A 16,948-nucleotide genomic window follows, 5' to 3' on the forward strand; every position below is an offset into this window, starting at 1 on the left:
TGTCTTGAGGTATATGATAAAACATGAATTACTGCGGCATATTCAAATGGGAGCTACATGTATGATAGATTTGGTTATGGAGAACGGAAACTAAAATGTATTTAGTTATATAGGTGTGTGTGGAAACAATAATGAATGGTTAGATGAATTGGAAGAGCTGCCCAACAATCCAAAGCATTTGTATTTTGCACCATTGAGAACATCAGACTCAAAATATACTCACTCTGCTGACTGGTGCAAAAGCATCAAAGAACATTTGAGGAATCTTCTCTCCAAAATAGACTTTGGTGGCAGCACCAACTGCTTCATATCTCAATTTTTCAAGATATTCTGGTGTCAGGATCAACTGAATGAATGAAAGTACAGAACGGTACAACCAAATCAACTTTCAAATACCATGTGCAACATTTAAATATACACATGTATGTAATAGTACACGCATGTTACAATGACATTGTTCAATAAGAGAAATGTTACTATGAAATTACACTGGATTGTTCTTGCAGTTGCTTACATTTCATAACATATTGTTCTTTTATTCTCAATGACCGGAAACGATTATTGATTTTTGATTATTGATTACTGATTTTTGTATCACAGTTGCATCAATGGGGACTCATCAAAAGTGAATCATCCCTTAAGAGGTTTGGATGATTGTGAGTATCAGGCCAGACGATCATGTGATCACTGCCAAGAATAAAGCATGATGGGAAATATGATGAGTTACACTTTGGCTTTGAATCTTGAAGTTTTCATCTACCGCTGCTTTCATTGCCTTGCTATTCGTAAAGATAAACCTAGGATCTCATGTTCTCAAATACAACAAACCACTGTTCCTTGAAATCATGGTTAATGATGAGAACTGAAATTGCAAAATATTTTGCTATTTTACAATTTTCTTCTTTTCAATCATTTTGCCATATTTTGGATGAATGCTATCATTCCAAAGCTTACCTTGTTGGCATTGGCCTCTTGTTGAGATGCATAAAATTCTGCATCAGCTCGTGCTCTTACACGGGCACGATATGTCTCATCTGTAAATGATTTTGTAAAAGTGGGGTCAATGTTGGGTGCCACAATCATAAGTACAACCATGACATTTGTAAACACTACACAGTTCATCATCTTCTGCGTGCAAATTCAATGAACTGGTACAATCATGGGGTAAGTCTTTGATGCATTTCTAGAAAATGATGTTTATCTCATACCTTCAATAGATACAATAATTAAGCAATAACCCCCAACAAAGAAGGGTATACATGAGATTTTGGTAAAATGCGCGACATATAGCACGAGCCGACAGGCAAGTGCTATATGTCGCGTATTGTACCAAAACCGAGCAGATACCCGACTGCGGAGGGGGTTATTGCTATTATATTATATCAACTTGTGTGTCTTTGATGTCCTACTTGGGTATTTTCACCACTTTAAGCCCCAAATGCAGGAAACGGACATCTGAGAGATCAAAAGTCCGAAATTCTGCGCCTGAGCATTTTTATAAGTTAGGATTACGTACAGGCACACAGTATCCTATGATAAATACGCATTACATTCATATCAACATTACATTTTATTCGCACGCAACACGAACACTACCGGTACACTTGTAAAAAAATACCTGATGCAATCACACAGAAAATGGGTCAAGAGTTCAAATCAAAAGAAAAAAAGTAACAATTTTTTTCGCAAATTTACATACATGTAAGAACAATAGTCCTGTCTTTTTTGGCATACTAAAAATAGATTTGTCTCATTCTGTACCGCATATGCGTATATACGTCGACCGTCGCAACATTCAGAGGTGGCACAGTGAAGTTACAGGATCTATTTTTGATGGATGATTTAGACGTTAATTGTACCAGAAAACAAGCAGTTTTGAATTAATCCAGACGTGCGATGATTGCAACTGTGATGAACATTTGTGCAGAGTGTGTTGCCTGATGCAGCGAGAGCTGGACGCTGACACTGCTCGTTGCATTTGATGTCAAATTTCGTCGCAGTCGCCAGGAGTCATCCCATTATTATTTTGAACTTCTTGGTCTACATCGTTAGGACAACAAAGTCTGTTACAGCCCAAACTTTGGTAAAGAATATCTGACATACCATTACTGTGAGTATGAATGAATACTATCTTCATTTTAAAGAGCGGTAGGATATATCATGTCTCGACTCCCGCAATATCAAGCAAACTGCACGGTGCGCTGTCGCCCTTATATTTGTGAGCATCACAACCCGAATGTGCTGCTTAAGAGAAGTATTTCATCATCGATCCCAACTTATCTTACACCAACAGGTGAGTTACAGACCCACTTTATCTGTAACTTTACTTTATCTGTGTATCAAAATTCGGTCTTTGAAACAAAGTGGATAATTTCGCTTTTTCTCGAGGGTCTATGGTTTAGATAGGTACGTTCAAATGCACCCACTGGGGCAATTTCCGAAAATGCTGGTTTAGGGGCCCGTTTTACCACCGCTATCAGTGCTAAAACAGTATTTTAGCATCGGTGGAATGAGCTCTCGTCCAATCAGAATGGCGCATGGCAGCATGATATAATATAATTAATTATATAGCATCATAAATAATAATGGCGAGTTATTCGGGTCAGTGGTTAAGCTACCAGACAGAGGACAGTCAAGATGAGATCTTGTAAGTCCAAAGTAACAGACTCAGTATCGGTGAGTTCACCACTCAGGTATGCCATTGTGCCTTTAAGTATTATTCCTAATTGTTCATTGGATATTGGGTAGTGGGTACCACATCTTGTAATTGCCAATGGGTACCTCATCCTGGAATAGGCAGTGGGTACCTCACCCGGTAAATTGGGCTTTAATGGACTGAATAAAAACATTTCTAGGAAATGATGGCTATCTCATACCTTCAATAGTTGCAATACTTTGTTCACTTTCTTTCTCCTTGATTTTCATCTCATATTGGATCGTTGTTACCTGGGCAACTTTTTCAGCTTCAATAATGGCCTTCTTTCTCTCTGTCTCAGCTTCTTTTTCAATGACTTTTTGCCTTTGTTGAGCAATAAGCAGCTTGGTTTTCTCAGCTTCCCTGGGTCACATCATGGAAAATAGTGATCCAAGTGAAACATGTACGGTATACATGTACATTTATTTGGTTTATAAAAGCAAATTGACAAACAAGAAGTCATTTAATTAAAAATATTTCTGTTTAACAACAGTCACATTTGATCATGAAAATAGAGTTGTCAGAAGTACATCCAAACAATAGTGAGTCCTCTACAATGTGGAGGTGGTAGCTGTTCTACACTAAATATGACCTTGACAAAATTCTCCTATAAAATGACTGGCTGACCTTAGAGAGAGATTGATAGCAGTCTCAATTGACCATTGGGTATGTGTAGAGTTAAGACTGTCATACCCCTGGTTTGCTACACAGCTTATTTACCAGTAAATCACTAGTGCCCTAACAGTATCACTAAGCCAGCTCAGGCCCACTGTACTGTAAAGTCAGCTGGCTATGACAGTTTGTTAAGCCAGCCTACAATAAGCTTAAAACCGAGGCAGAAAAGACCACACTGCATAAATAGTGAGTCAGTGTGAGAAAATCTAGCATTAACTGCTTCCTGTAACATTGACAATATTTGCATGTTGTGAGTTCAAACCCAACTGAAAACACTGTATTGTATCCTTAAAGTACTCATTACAATGAATCTAAGTACTGGCTAGTTGGTTCTGAATCTCTTGCATCTGTTTTAGTGCTTGTGGTTATAAAACTCACTACATAAACAAAATTGCCAGATAATGCATATTAGTATTAAAGTCCTATTTTCAGATTCTAAATTTCAGCTTGGTAAAACAACAAATGGTCCTCATGTATGGTAAAAGGTTAGTTTTTTTGCTAATTTCAACAAACATTGATTTTCAAAAACAATTTTAGGACAGTGACAGTTGACATGTTACATTATCAGATCTTTAATAAGCCTCTCTGAAAAGCCCTCTTTAATTAGGCTAATAAATACTGTCCTATCCTTATACCAGTATGGTATGTACACTCTCAATGATCTCCATATATATTACTGTAGCTTGCAAAGTGAGTTTTGCTGGGTTACACCATTTAGGGTGCACTAGGTGTTCAACAGAAGAATTGGGTCTGTGTAACAACTTAGGGGCTGCTGCAGTGTACCACAGAAAAATAGGGTACCACAGAAGAAAAGGGTTTATGTAACAAACTTGGGGCTGTGAGAGAGTTTAATGTTAGATTACTCACATGGCTTCATAGTTCTTTCTGATTTGTTCTGGAATCTTTGGTTTGGTTACTCTCACTGCCTAACAACAAAATACACAAGAGCAAATCTTAGCTTTTTATGTTCTGACTGAACAGCTTTTAACTTTGACAATTACTTCAAGCAGAGGTACACATCAATGAATAGTGCTTGCTTTTCTTGAATACAAATAACAAAAAGAGTCGTACAGTATACTGATCATCCACAACAAAAGAGAAAAAATTCCTCTTTTTTGACACTTTTGAAGATTGGCTTTAGTAAAAAAATTATTTTAAGAAAGCATAACTTTTTTCAATGTTTACAAATTATCTCTTTATTTTCCTACCTGTACAAACAATCCAGGAGCCATTTCTGTCAAATCCTTCTGAAGAGCAATCTTCAAATTTTCATCAATTTGATCTGAAACAGGTGCAAATGTCTTACAAAGATTATACAATTTATGCTCTTCTGACTACTAGGGAGTATAGTATTGCAACCATCAGCACAGCATTGTCACACGTTAACTTTGTAAAAGCATTGTGACTAATTAGATCTTTGTAACTACCTAGTTGACAGACCACGGCACCTAATCACAACATTCAAACATCACCATACATGGTGACTTATCAACAGTCATATATCAAAGTGACAAACTGTTGGAAATTGGTATTTCTCATTAATTTAACATGACATTCCAAACTGCAAGTACCGTAAAAACCCTATCAATTCGACCAGAAAAAAATAATTACGATTTGAAATCGTACAACATACACACTATGAATTGCATTACCATTATGCATAGCACTATAACTTTTTGCACCACAGTGTTTCTTTCACAGCATCATAGATCAGCATAGCTTTGCAACTCAGCACAGATTTCACCACAAATTTCAGTGGAGCACCTTTACCAACAACCATCCCCATTTTACAAAAAAACACTGGAGGAACCATTTTAAGCCTGCGGAGAAACTTACCAAATTTCTCAATATACACTTCTTGGAGATTATGTGCACTGCAGAATTGATTCAGTTCATGATGGACTTTATTGAAAATCAATGTCTTGTCATAATCCGCTGTGTAATTCTTGACCATGTCATAAACTAAAGAACATAAAAAAAGCAATTATCATTTCAGATTGCATCACCAATTTTGACAAATCAGTTGTACCATGAAAGAATAAGTATTAGTAAGTGGATTAACTCACAATGATTGATCATAACAATTTTGTTGGTGCAAGTCTCAGTAACAATAAATAAAACTCATCTGTAGCTGATAAGATCAATATTCACTGTCTCTTTCCCTGATTAAGTTAAAAAAGATGAAGTGAGGAAGTAAACAAATCAAAATATTGATCAAATTTATCAATAAATACTGGAAAAATTCATGTCAGTTCCTAATACTTCTTTTACTTGCACTTCTTGTGCTATTTCCTTTCAAATTAAAGCGTAAAACTTATGCACACCAAAATATATTCAAAGGTCAATGTAACCAAAATTTCCAATGCTGAACTTTGAATGAATCAATTTTATTGAATTTCACTGACGATCTGAGATAGTCCCTATGTGAAGGTTACTTTCTTTAAATTCATTTAAGGTGGAAGCCCCCGGGGAAAGATATTTTGACTCTCAAATTTTTACAATTCATTTCTGATCTACCCCTTGTGGGGGCTCATTTTGAAACTCTTTGAGTAAGGAAAATTTTCACCATCTTAGGTTTTGACAATCAAAAGCTTTATTTTTCCCAATAGAGTTTACCCAGGGATGTTAGTCCAGTCATACATAGGGTTAGACCCACCACAAATTGCAATAGATTTTTCTCTTCAGAATGCATTTTGGAGAGGTACCCAGAACAACATACTAAAAGTTTACTCAAAACTACCTTGGGGAAATATGTCTAATTTGCATAAATCAAATATTGCCGCCAACTGTCTGGCAAAACAACATTATTGGCAATATATCACATAGTAAACAAACTATATCAGTAATTTTAAAGTCTTACGTTATTTCTTTGGCACAGGGAATCATTTTGGAGATATAATGTTAAACATAGAAACTTCGATAATGTGCATAAATACAATATGGCTGCCAACATTCCTGTAAAGTAACATTTCCCCCTAAACATCACGTCTTAAACAAGCTACCAGTATTTCTGTGATTTTTAAGTCAAAGTACATTCCTTTGGCATGGACAAATGATTTCAGAGGTACAATGTTTTACATAGGCATTTTAATAATTTACATAAATCAAATATGGCAGCCAAAATTCCAACAAATTACATTTTCAGTCATACACCAACATATTAAAACAAGCTATTTCAGTGATTTTTAATTTTATAAATATTAAATATACCGGTATATATAATATACTTAAATATACTTAAATATACCTATATTTCCTGGGCATAAAGGAAAACTTTTGGGGTTCAATGTTTTATAAAAGCACTATAATGATAATTTGCATAAATCCAACATGGCTGCTAAATTAATGCCTCAATGCTTAATAGTTTCTAATATGAATAAGGTTCTGGTGTATTTTTAGCACGAGCAATCTATCGAAAAAGAACTGAAGTCTTTGGAAATTTATTTTTAAAAAATGGAAAATGACCTATAAACCTATTTATAATAACGACCAATTTAACACTGAAAGTTTATTCTAATAGGTTTGTGGGGCACCTGAATGTGTATTTTGTAAAGAGCGCGTAGGCTGATTTTAGAGACTTCCATATGCTTTTACTACTAAGATGTTACAAAGTCATGCGATTTTCTATATATGACAACTGTTGATCATTGTACGTTGTCTAAATCTTCTATTCTAGTGGGGAAAATCTTGTTTGTTTAAAGATAATTGGCCTGAATATTTTATCAGAGTATCAGACACAAATTTGGAAATTGGATTGGTTTATGGTCATACATCATCTCACAATCTCTGCCAGAGCGATATTTGTTTTGCATGTTGCTGTATTATTCTCATTTCTGTCTCATAAAATGTAATATCAGGTATTTCAAGGGAAAGCTGGACATCCGATACAGCACCAAAGAAAAAATTTGTATTTTGCTCTTTAAATTCCATTTGCTGTTAACTTTGTGTATTATCACTGGTTGTACAGTTGTGGCTGATATATGTTACCATCAGCGCCTAGAGCTGCTGTTCTCTTGTCTTTATCAAATGTTTGATTGTTATTTTCTGCTTTTAGATAGTATTTCAATGCGTTGCGTTCTGCAAGAATCAAGTGATTCTTCTATTTTTAAGGGACATTTACAAGGACCATGTTAAGTAGCTTTCAAATAGTTTTCTAAACTTTGTGTTTCCTGTTGTAAATGAGGTCCATTTTGATTTTCAATATATAGAAGCATGTTTTTTCCAGATGTATTTGTTTGTATCAATTGTTTAAACGTTTGATTCTGTTGGGATGAATCGGTGGTTGAATAATTCTAAGCCGTTTTTAAGTATGCAGTTTTCAATCTTTGTGAGTTTGTGTGGTGATAAGTTTGTTATGAATCTGACATTGTCTGCAAAAGTGCTAAGTTATAATTTGTGTGCATTGTGGCATTTTGTTGTTTTTGTCCTATTATTTTTTTTGTTTCTGTGTTTACATTAGCTTTGTTTTGTTCATTCTATTTTTGCTGTTATGTGTGATGATTTCTTGCCTATCATTTGGGGATGCATATATACTAAAGACACACTCATCCATAATGAGGGAGTTACGTCTAAAATAAAAACTACACATTTTGTACATGTCTGTTTAATAAACATTACATATTACATGTTTTTGTCACTGTATTGCATTAAACACCAACACAAATTACAAATAATGCCTTACGCAAATGAATCCAATTTTGGAAGAACAATAAATGATTTAGATGACTTACCAACATTAACAGTACTTCTCCATCAACAGTTGTCATATATAAGAAAATCACAAAATAATAAAAATCACCTGACTTTCTTACATCTTAGTATATCTAAGTATATTTTAACACATTCAGGTGCCCCACAAACCTATTAAAATAGACTTCCATGTTAAATGGATCATATTATAAATTGGTTTACAGGATATTTTTAAAATATATGTCTAAGGACTGCAGCTCTTTTTTGATAGATTCCTAGTGCTAAAAACATACCAGAATCTTATTCATATAAGAAACTATTAAGCAATGGGGCATTAATTTGGCAGCCATGTTGGATTTATGCAAATTATCATAGTGCTTTTGTAAAACATTACACCTCCAAAATGTTCCCTTATACCCAAGAAATATTTAAATTTCAAAAAATCACTGAAATAGCTTCTTTTAATACGTTGGTGTATGACTGAAAATGTCATTTGTAGGAATTTTGGCCGCCATATTTGATTAATGCAAATTAGATATATCTCCCTAAGGCAGATTCGAGTAAACTTTTACTATGTTGATCTGGGTACCTTTCTCAAATGCATTCTGAAGAAAAAAATTCTGTTGCAATTTCCAAACTTTGCACAGTGACCCCTGATTTTTTTCTATTGTTTAGAGAAGGGTTGAAAGATTCATTGACGAAAGTTTGAGTAAAAGTTAAGTTTTTAACTTTGAAGGCACGTACTACCTTAATCAAGTAAAACTTTTATACGTTTTATATTGTCAAGGTAATGCAAAAAGTTGATTTGTATACATGCTGTGCATTTACTACAGTACATGTTGGTACCATTCATGGAGATTGTTATAAACATACACTGAAGTAAGCTTGAAAATTTGACTGGTAAATGTACATTGGTCAGCTTGCTAGGTTAAAACACTTATTTAGGAAGGTGAATCTTGTATGAAAGCAAAGGAAACAATGCGCTGAACTTCATGCAAATCGGATGACCCTTGAGCCACAGACACGGAAAACAAAAGCATTTGAAAATGCCACAATTGAGGGCAGCCTTCACAACAGTAGATACACATAACTCACCAGTTGCTGCACTCAGCACATTTACAACCTCTATTCTATCAAAGTAAATCATCACACCACCACTGCAAAATAACAAAAAAAATGTAAATCAAATTAAAACTTCAACAAATAAATGAAATACCTTTGAATAACAAACCTCTATTTTCTTTACAAAAACAGATACATCAATACAGTTATCACAGCTGCAACTATAATATCAATTTTAAAAGCAATTCAAATTTCACATTCAAAAGCCGGCTTTCCTTTAAAATGATTGGCTCAAATTCTGCTCACCAGAAAATAACTTCTATTTGCATCAAAATAATAGAAATACAGAAGGATCAGCTCACCTGGTTCCGCATGGAACATTTTTCACTTCATCTGTTTGAAGAGTTGTCTAAAACAAAAGAATGAACACAAGTTACAGAAACATTCAATGCAAAAAAAAACGAAATCAAGCTTTTCTTCAAGTTCTCCATCATTATCCATTCACAAATCAGATTCTTTTGCTCCTTTATCCTGAAATACATATAACAATAATTCCAATTGGTCAACTAAAGGACTTGATGAGAAAGAGCCTTGATATCATCAACAAATGTGGAAAAGCTGAAACTGAAAAAAAAAAAACTGAAACAGTGGAGAATGCTATATGTAAATGTAGAGTTCAAACAAGAAAATCCACTCAATTCATGAATCTTAAAATGTGAAGCAGAAGAGAGGAGTTGAAAAAGATGATGGATAAGAAACATCTGCTGTAAGTTTGTTTAATTTGTGCACTGGCCAAACAGTGAGTGAATACAATATGCAGAAGGTGCTTAGCACTCTTTGACAATGTCAACGGAAGTATTTTGTGCAATTTCATGCAATTTCCATAGCAGCTCTTTTCCTTGAGAAAAAATTATGTTACTGACTAAAGTTACAATGAAAGTCACTTTGAAAACTTACTGCGATTTGACACAAAATCCTCAATATCACAGAAAAGGCTGACTCAGAGCTTTTAAATTGATTCCAGGGATATTCTGTACATGTTACTGTATAAGGCCATACTGGAATAGTCACTGAATCATTGCTTATGTACCGGTACATCTCATACATTTTTTGATTGAAGGTCAATATTTACCACTTTTTCTGATCAACATGAGGGTGTAAACTGAATCTATTTCCTATTTAGCTTCTCCATTTTCTGAAAATTATATGAAATATAATCCAGTATGGCTTACTCTGACGGAGTATACCTTTCATGCTTTCATCTTATTTAGTTTAAAATGTCAAAAGTTCCAAATTTCAATTTTCTGAAGTGTTGGGAAAAAGAGAAGTTAGAATGTTCAGTTCAAACTTGCGGTGTTAATTTCCAATCCCTTCCCAAAATGCACTATTTTCTACTCAATGATAAAATAGACAGGGCTTTCTCTGCTTGATATACATGTACATGTAATTGTAAAAGAGCAAAGCTGTTAGCAACTGAAAAATGTACTTAGACTAGCATTTCGAATGCTGAGGCTTTGAGAATAATATTTGATCTCAAGTATAAAATTTGACTTCACATATCTGACCTTCAAGATACAATTTTACTGACTATCAGAATAAGCAAATTCGAAACAGACAGAAGGACCGTCCTTGAGAATGCCCTGATTTGTTACTATGACAACCTTTGTCAACATTCAAATGGGAAGGTTACGGTATGTGCACTTATCTTTGATTGAAATATTCCGCCATCAGAATTGAAGTCACATCACAGACCAAATTGGACACCTGAGCGAGCAAAATACAATTTATTTCAAGAGCAAAGAAAGTCATTGCTCGGTTCTGCCTGAACTCTATCCTTTCCTTTTTGAAACCATAAAAGAAATATTTGGGGCAACTCAGATTTTTCAAGGTGGAAACACTTCTGCAAAAGTTGTAGCAACAAATTAGTCTAATGTCAATCACACTGGGCACAAAACCTTTGAAGACAATAAGTTGAAATTGTTTAAAATTGTTTATTTTTGTTTTGACAGGACCTGCTACAGGGAAATGAGAGAGAGCTAACAGACATACCAGTACATACATATCACTGGTATACCAGTACACACATACCGGTACATTGTAATTGCTGTCTGTTGGATAGTAATGGATCAGTATCGTCAGTTATGTGATAGAATTGGTAGATGAAGTGAATCATAGGATGGCAATGTTTAAAGGGAAACAGTCATCAGAACTGCGCCGGTGCGAGTTTCTTGTTTATAAATAATGTATTTCGTGCATGATATCTAGATGCACCTCATCATCATAGCTGAAACATTTAAATTATACGATGTAGATTATGACAGACATGTTTTAACTTTCATCAGTCACTATCGTGATACAGTATTTGCATTGGTTGTATGGGTCCCATATGAACTTTGAGTGCACTTCCGATGACTGTATCCCTTTAAGTCAAGAGGAACACTTAGTGTTACAATCACTGGTTGTCTATCAAATTTTTCATGAGAAGAAGCACCCAAGAACATAAATATGCAGCAACAAGCACATCTTTTCTGTCTTAGAAATTCTGTTTCCTTTCTTTTTTCTAGAAACCACCACTTATGAAGTGACTACTTGATGTTGGATGTAAAAAAAATAAAAAGTCCTGAGGTTTGACTTCATATTTGTAATCAACTGAGATGAATTGTGCAGTTATTGCTTTTAACATCTGACTTAAAGTAGTATATTGGGACTCGAAAATGAAAGACGAGATCTTTTACTGAAACTTTTCTCATTCTCTTACCAAATCAAGAATAAAAATAGCGCCAATGGCACTTGATCACAACTGGCACATTGTGAAACTACTCTATCTCTGGGTACACCTGTACATGAAATACTGAATGGGTAGGTGCTGCGGGTTTGGAGTTTGTCAGTAAATGCACACAGAAAACAAAGTCCCGAAGTAGCGAATTCCAGCCATTTTCAAACCACACTGTTTGTCAGTGGGGTAAGCAATATTCGCAAAAATCACATTTCCAGGCTAATAGACTATGTTTTACAAAATCACACGTCCTTATTACAAATAAAACGATCTTTGTCTTTAAATCAATGCGCCAGTAAACAGGTCCAGCAGCTAGTTATGTCATCAAGTCTGTAACGTTAAGGGTAATAACAAATGTGAGAAATCTAAAACATTAAATATGTTGTTTTTTATCAATTTTATTACCAAAAGCGCATGAAAATCTCTGATACTTTGAATCAGCCATCCTGCATATTTGTAACATTCATCAAACCTCATTTCTGTTCCACAACTCATTAAATAGTCCACAATGCAGGATTGGTGTACATTCCAAAACTACATATATGAAAGACCCCTAAAATCAATTAGTTAAAGGGGGGGTTAGAAATTTCCCAAAACTATCTAACCGCTGCTCCGTTTGGCTCCATTTTTCGAATCGGAACCTTGAATTAGTCTGAATATCTCTACCAAATATCAATGCAGTCTGTTCAGTGGTTTTTGACTTTTTGTCGTTTACGGAAAATGGACACTGTCCACCACTGGTTGAAGCTAACCCTATATCACAACTTCCAGATGTGATAATGACCTATGGTCATTATGTTAAAAATACCGCCAATGGCGCTTGGACATAATGACCGCCTAGTATTATCGGCATTTATCAACAACCACACTCACTGTGAATTAGACAGACCACGAAGTCAATGAGCACATATAGCTGAAAGACTATTTTTCACATTGCGATTTTAAGCTCATTTTATGAGAAAAGAGACATGTATATGTATATGGAGAAAAAGCAGAAGACATATTTGTAAATTGTTTGTTAAGTGACAATCATATATGCATCTCTTGAAATTTGTGGTTAAGGTATAACAGTAGTGTAAGAATAATGAGGTATGAATAAGTTAGTAAAGCTAAGTTGACAGTAATTAAGATTACAAAATTATACACTAAGCTGGGGAAATCTGATTGAAATAAATGTTGAAAGTAGCAAAGTCATGGTCATCTTTTGTCTAATACCTTGTGTAAGTTCTATGAACTTTACATAAATCTTGCTATAGATTTGTTGCTAATGGGCAATAACTGTGTTTCAGATCATTTGAGAGCAATCTATCCATGACAGGTTTACTAGTAAATTGTAATATACTTCTATTTAAAGGAGAGAAACTTCTCAAATATTTTTTTCCCTGTAATTTGCTGTGAGAACACATGGACAGATGCTCAGGACTGTATGCTGGTGCTACCTTGATAACTAACCTACAACTTGTAACGTCATTGTCTAACCTGTTCACCCCAATTTCCTGTAGACAGGTCCACACTCTCCATTGATAACAATGGGTTTGGGCCATACCATTGTAGTGAAAGACTGTAACATGTGAGGTTGTGGATACTTAATCTCTGGAATGTCAAAGTCTGTATATTGACTCAAGGATGTTTACTTAACAAATGCCTAGGGTCATCTCAAAAGTGAGAATCTAAACTATGAAATATGTTTTTTTTAATGCTTTTGATGCCCAAAAGTCCATAGAAATCTCTTATACTTCGAATCAGCCATCCTGCATATTTCTAACATTCATCAAAACCTCATTTCTGTTCAACAACTCATAAAACAGTCCACAATGCAGGATTGGTGTACATTCCAAAACTACATATATGAAAGACCCCTAAAATCAATTAGATAAAAAGGGGGTTAGAAATTTCCAAAACTATCTAACCGGCGCTCCGTTTGGCTCCATTTTTCGGAATTGGAACCTTGGAACCAGTCTATGTATCGGTATCAAATATCAACGCAGTCTGTTCAGCAGTTTTTGACTTTTTGTCGTTTACGGAAATGGACGACATCAAACACCGGTTGAAACCACCTCTATATCACAACTTCCAGTTGTGATAAAAATCGGGGTCACCGTGCAAAGTTTGGTGGGAAACATAAAATTTTCAATTTTCTAAATACTAAGACAGTGAAAAGTTTTCTCACTTAAAAAGCTTTGAAATAAATGAGACCCCACAAGTGGTAGATCAGAAAAGAATTGTAAAAATTTGAGTCTGAATATCTCTCGCTGCGGCACATGTCACCTTAAAATTAACTGCTTTACAGTGCTAGTGTGTGCAGGAAAAAATTCTGAGACAGGAGCTCATTGTAGATATACATTGCTCAATCAATAAAATCCATATCAAAAATTGAAAGCATTTCTGAATCAGTAAAACATGACAGATTAATCTTACAATGCATTCATTTATTATATGAGTGATATTGAATAGCAAGTACTTTGGTTGTCATTACAACATACAATTACCACTTTTAAGATAAAAATGTAGCTCTGAGTTACAGTGATATACTTGTGGCGTATCTTTCATTTTTGATATCAAATATTGACATCAAGCAATCCTAAATCTGTTGCGGAAATAGGAAAATGTATTTCAGTTACAGACAGCTGGGACAAGTCGTGACATCATTCCATTCTGAGGTTTTATTTTATGCATTTATGAAATTGACATTCTAATTGTTTTTTTCTGGATGGCTAGAGAGATTTCACAGCAGAGTACATTTCCGTTGAAAGGCCAGCAAACGCTGCCCTCAGCGTGATCATGGATGGATTGTTGGCGCATACTGACAGCCCCCGACGTACAACTGGGACTGCAGATTGAGGCTTATCAGAGAATGACTGATCACCAACTGTGAATATTTAGGGAATTAAATCATGAATGTTTGTCCAAGTGAGGAGTTGAACAGCTAAAGGCTCTTACATGCATATTTGTCTTACTGCTCATTGCTGTCAGATAAAGTGTAGACTCCGGGAAAAGAAATACATTTACGCATCAGGGTACGGAAATGGTTGAAAACTAATCAGTGCTGACGACACATGATCTGCAAGTCACTACGAGGTTGACTGCAGGGTCAACCTGAGAGAACCCTCAATCACCATATTAATAAGCTGGCTTAGAACTGCCTAGCGTTATACAGCAACTGTTGTACCCGTCTACTAATAAAATTTCCCTAAACCTACAAGTACCCTCTCATATGTCAGGCAAAAAAATCTTGTTTGGCTATCAAAGGAAAATAATGTTATGTGGTTTCTAAACACTACTGGTAAGCTCAATAAAATCTGAAGCATTGAAATTATATGTAATATGGAACCAACAGAAAAAATTGAAAATATGACATATATTTGTATGTTAGACGGAAACAGATGAAGAGCATTGACCCTTTTTTATCACGACAGAAATGAAGCAATGAAGCATAAAGATTTGACTGATGATGAGCTGTTGCTATGAAATACACTTGATGAAGTATATTACACTTAGAGTTCATTGCAAAAATTGTGAGTATATAGATTTGTTTTCTGAATTGCTTTTGTTTGGGTCATTGCTATTTTTGATAAAAATGCAGATCAAAGAGAAAGGCATAGGAGATAGAGGACCTGGGGGAGGGAGGGAGAGAGACAGACAGACAGACAGACAGACAGACAGAAAGAAGGTAAGTAGGAAAGACACCTCTGTATTATTATGAAAGATGGGGATAGTCTACAAGTACATGTAGCGGTATGTTAATAACAAGGTGTGAGCTAAAATTTCAACAGCTTCAATAGTCTGCTTCACAAAGAAAAGTTCCCAGTTTGAATATTATATGAAATATTACTCTATCATTTGACAATCACATACCGGTACACTTACGACATCTTTATCAAATCACAACTTTACACACTTTGTACTGATTTATGCTTGAGAATGGACTTCACTCTTGCTTGTTAAACGAAAGTACATGTATACTAGAAAGATTTAGATTTTTACGTTTTTTTACAGATTTTTACAATGTGTTGAGATTCGAGAACAAAGAGGTACATGCCTTGAGGACAAGTAACTGTTACATTCATAAAATGTATTCTTGAAAACGTGTCTGACTGTATAATTGGTCTTATACAAGTTAAAATGGCAATTTTTGACCATGATCATATTGTGAGGAATGACAAGAACAAGACATCATAGATGACGCACCCCACCTACTTTTACATTCCTTGAATTTACATGATGGTGGCAACAGAGAACAACTATACGGTATAAAGTGAATATTGGTTGTGCTGTTTATGTGAGCCAGAAAGTCTGGGGCATCACCAATATACATAACTTTCATCAATTATGGTAAACACCTATGTTTGCAATGAGAGTTGTTACTACATAGCGAAGCGTACTTCCTGCCAGAAAATGTCTAAAGTAGCGTAGTTAAAATGATTAGAAAGGACCTGTTCACTTTTTCACATTTTCATTCTTTTTTCCTGCTCTACTTTTCAAGCAGTGATACAGTTGTTACTGTACAGAAAGCTACATGTATAGTAAATATCGGAATTGACAGATAACGAATAAAAGCAATGATAATACCAATCCTCAAAGGATAAACAACACACCAAAGGTCAAGCACACGACAGATTTCATTGACAACTTGAAGTTGAAGTCAATACAAGTGCCGGAAAATTTATTGTGGCAACATTAGACACTGTCTCAGTGTACACAAATAAGCCACACGATGAAGCCATAAAAGTAGTTGGGCAGAACATTGGAACCAGAAACACAGCTCATTTTTATTCAGTGGAGATAAGAGGACAATGAACAAACACTCAGTGGGGCTCGACCAAATAAGGAAAGTTCATTAAATATGCAAATTACTAATTAACTGACATGGTTTCACTTTTCTCTCAGGGCAGAACATACCATTGTAAGTGGGTTATTTTGATGTGTCAGCTCTATGCACGCATACTGGGCACAACCATTAAATTTCCTTGGTGGATTGGAACATTTGTTCGGAGGGACAATGTCGTTTTGTGCATTTTTCTCCGTATTTTTAAGTTATTAAACCACTTTGG

At 35.0% G+C, this 16,948-nt stretch overlaps 1 protein-coding gene across 1 annotated transcript in view; it reads right to left on the reverse strand.

Annotated features, from left to right (window-relative positions):
• The window catches only part of LOC139122638 (erlin-2-B-like), a 49,183-nt gene that overhangs the window by 3,376 nt on the left and 28,859 nt on the right, over nucleotides 1-16,948 (reverse strand). The window contains exons 5-12 of the mRNA XM_070688214.1: nucleotides 9,484-9,530; nucleotides 9,155-9,216; nucleotides 5,207-5,332; nucleotides 4,579-4,652; nucleotides 4,238-4,296; nucleotides 2,877-3,058; nucleotides 955-1,034; nucleotides 224-346 (exon numbers count right to left, since the gene is read on the reverse strand). Of these exons, the coding sequence (XP_070544315.1) occupies nucleotides 224-346; nucleotides 955-1,034; nucleotides 2,877-3,058; nucleotides 4,238-4,296; nucleotides 4,579-4,652; nucleotides 5,207-5,332; nucleotides 9,155-9,216; nucleotides 9,484-9,530 (753 nt within the window). The remainder of the gene's footprint in view (nucleotides 1-223; nucleotides 347-954; nucleotides 1,035-2,876; nucleotides 3,059-4,237; nucleotides 4,297-4,578; nucleotides 4,653-5,206; nucleotides 5,333-9,154; nucleotides 9,217-9,483; nucleotides 9,531-16,948) is intronic.

The sequence above is a fragment of the Ptychodera flava genome, chromosome 22, assembly GCF_041260155.1.
Source record: "Ptychodera flava strain L36383 chromosome 22, AS_Pfla_20210202, whole genome shotgun sequence".
NCBI classification, from domain to species: domain Eukaryota; kingdom Metazoa; phylum Hemichordata; class Enteropneusta; family Ptychoderidae; genus Ptychodera; species Ptychodera flava.